This window comes from Bison bison, unplaced genomic scaffold (assembly GCF_000754665.1).
Source record: "Bison bison bison isolate TAMUID 2011002044 unplaced genomic scaffold, Bison_UMD1.0 scf7180017864508, whole genome shotgun sequence".
Classification (NCBI taxonomy): Eukaryota; Metazoa; Chordata; class Mammalia; order Artiodactyla; family Bovidae; genus Bison; species Bison bison.
The window spans coordinates 2406710-2409715 of NW_011495064.1; the positions used below are offsets into that span (position 1 = coordinate 2406710).

The following is a 3006-nucleotide window of genomic DNA, read 5'->3' on the forward strand; positions in this document are numbered from 1 at the left end:
TGTAGGTCTGAAGGTGGTGGGGGTGGGGGGGCAGGTCTGGAAAGGCCCACTGGCAGGAGCAAACTCACTTCACAATGAGAATGACGACCACCACGTGGAAGCCGATGAAATACAGCTTTGCTGCCTGGTGTGTCACGAGGGCAAAGCCGTCCGCGAGGAGTGCGAAGCTAAGGCACCAAACCTGCCAGGTCGTTGTTTAGTCGCTCAGTCGTGTCCCACTCTTTTCGACCCCTGGACTATAGCCCGCCAGGCTCCTCTGTCCACGGGACTTCCCAGGCAAGAATACTGGAGCGGGTTCCCATTTCCTCCTCCTCCCAGGAGCTGCTCTGAGCATCCCCCACCATGCCGCCTCCTCAGAAAGGATATTGTGCCACTGGTTAACCACGGTGAGCTCCGTCAGCAGGATGAGTGAGGACGCCAGGTCGTTGAAGTTGTTCTTGCAGTACCTGCCTTGGGCAAATGCTGAGTCTTTTAAGGCTGGGTTCCCACACACCAGGGCATCAGGACTGCCAGAACCGGGATCCAGGAAGTGGATTTTGCCGTGGAACACTTCCATCCCAATGATGGCAAATGCGTAGTAGACCACCTAGGGTGGGCGGCAGGGTCACGGGGTGGCACGCGGGGTGAGGGGAGGCAGGAGGACATGGACACGGGTGGGCCAGGTGACAACAGCCAGCAGGGAAGGCTGCTACCCTCATTCCAGGAATGGCTGCCCCCAGCCATGAGTTCTAGCAACATCAGGAAAAAGCGTGGCTGGGGTTTGCCCACCGAACACTGGGTTGTTCAGGGACAGGAGACACCCCAGCTGGACCACACCTTGCCCTCTCCCAGAGTCTCCATTTACAAAGTCAAAGTGATGCTGCTAACAAGTCAGGGGGTTAAATTCACTATTGTTGTTCACTCCTGTCTGACTCTTTGTGACCCCATGGAATGCAGCCCACCTGGCTCCTCTGTCCATGGGATTGTCCAGGCAAGCATACTGGAGTGGGTTGCCATTTCCTTCTCCAGAGGGTTTTTCTGACCCAGGGATCTAACCCACATCTCCTAAATTGGCAGGTGGATTCTTTATTGCTGAGCCACCAGGAAAGTTAGAAATCATTAGATTTCGAATATTGGTCATATTGTGCATATTTGTCATATCGTATAGCGATTTCCCAGTAGAGTTTAAAAAACAACCCAGATACAAGAGCCATGCACTGGAAGAACTTAAATCCCTGAGAACCACCTGGTGGTTAGGGCTAGGAATACCCCCTGGACTTCGGGTGAGAAAAACTGTAACGCGATTAACCCGCTGAGGCTGGGGTGTTCATTACAGCAGCCAGTGTACCTGAACTGTTTGCAGGTATAAATGCCTGATGTTTATACACATTTGATATTTCTAAAAATGGCTCCTAGAAACCACTGAACTCATTGATTTCACATCTCTTTCTTTCCCTCACTTAAAATAAGGCTCAGAGAGAGCTGCTAAGAATGAATTTCTTAAGACTTCCCTGGTGGTACGGTGGCTAAGAATCTGCCTGTCAAAGCACAGGACACAGTTTGATCCCTGGTCCGGGAAGATTCCATATGCCTTGGGCAACTAAAGCCCATGTGCCACAACCAATGAGCCCAGGTGCTGCAACCACTGAAGCCCTAGAATCTGCGCTCTGCAACAAGAGAAGCTCCACTGTGAAGAGCCCACCCACTGCAACGGACAGCAGCCGCTGCTCGGCGCAACTAGAGAAAGCCCATGCAAAGCAACGAAGACCCAGTGCAGCCAGAAATGAGTAAGTAATTTTTAAAAAATGAACATTTTACCACTTGCTTCACGTGGATCAGAAAGAAAGCACTCACCAAGACCAGGCCGCCAAATGTCAGCATTGTGGGGCCAATGTTAATTAACGTGGTCACGATCACCCGAAACCTGGGATAAAATGAAGTTTCTGACACAAGGAAAAGGGCAGGTAAGAATAAAACTGACACCATCCTAGCACCTTGGGTCTAATGCCTCTCCCTCCTGCCCTGGATCTGTCCTCTAAATGCCGCTGGGAATCTGCCTTTACAATTTTGTCGGTGTCAGTCCATCTACTGAACTGGGTGGGAGGGGCAGCAGGTAGTTAACCTGTATTTCACCTATAGCAAAGCAAGGCAGTTAAAAAAAAAGAGAGAGAGAAAGAAAGGTCATCAGTTTCACCAGTAAGACAAAGGTGGGTATTGAGGCTGAAAACCCATCCAGCCTGGGACTTCCCTGGTGGACCAGCGGTTAAAACGTTACCCTTCAATGCAGGTGGGTGAGGGTTCGATCCCTGGTTGGGAAGCTAAGATCCCACGTGCCTTGCGGCCAAAAAAACAAAACATAAAACAGAAATAATACTGTAACAAATTCAATAAAGACTTTAAAGATGGTCTACAACAACAACAAAAAACTTGTAAAAAAAGAAAAACCATACAGTCTCATCGGATTTTTTCCTCCACTTTTTTCTTCATCAAAAATCCAGTCTGTATTAAAGCTTCCTTGCAGACTTAGGTTGAAAGAGTGAGTACCTTGTGGGGTAGCAGGCCATTCCTCGAATAGAGGCATCCCCCTATGCTCCTGGAAAGGAACCTAGCCTATCCCAAGCAGAGTGGGCTTTTCCAGGTTTGGGGATCAGACTCCTGGCTGGTGCCCTACGTCTGTCTCTTTCTCACTGTGCATCACTGGGGAAACGTCTCACTCGCTCTGAGCTTCAGTGTCGTGACCCACGAACTCAGGATCATTAAAGCCCCTACATCAAGTGTTGTTGGAAGGATTTAACAAGCAAAGGTCCATCTAGTCAAGGCCATGGTTTTTCCTGTGGTCATGTATGGATGTGAGAGTTGAACTGTGAAGAAAGCTGAGAGCCGAAGAATTGATGCTTTTGAACTGTGGTGTTGGAGAAGACTCTTGAGAGTCCCTTGGACTGCAAGGAGATCCAACCAGTCCATCCTAAAGGAGATCAGCCCTGGGATTCCTTTGGAAGGAATGATGCTAAAGCTGAAACTCCAGTA

General features: G+C 49.5%; 1 protein-coding gene across 1 annotated transcript in view; it reads right to left on the reverse strand.

Moving 5' to 3' along the window:
• The window catches only part of LOC104980783 (two pore calcium channel protein 2-like), a 55092-nt gene that overhangs the window by 8766 nt on the left and 43320 nt on the right, over nucleotides 1–3006 (reverse strand). Inside the window, exons 14-16 of the mRNA XM_010829559.1 lie at nucleotides 1834–1903; nucleotides 367–586; nucleotides 69–159 (exon numbers count right to left, since the gene is read on the reverse strand). Coding sequence (XP_010827861.1) covers nucleotides 69–159; nucleotides 367–586; nucleotides 1834–1903 — 381 coding nt within the window. The remainder of the gene's footprint in view (nucleotides 1–68; nucleotides 160–366; nucleotides 587–1833; nucleotides 1904–3006) is intronic.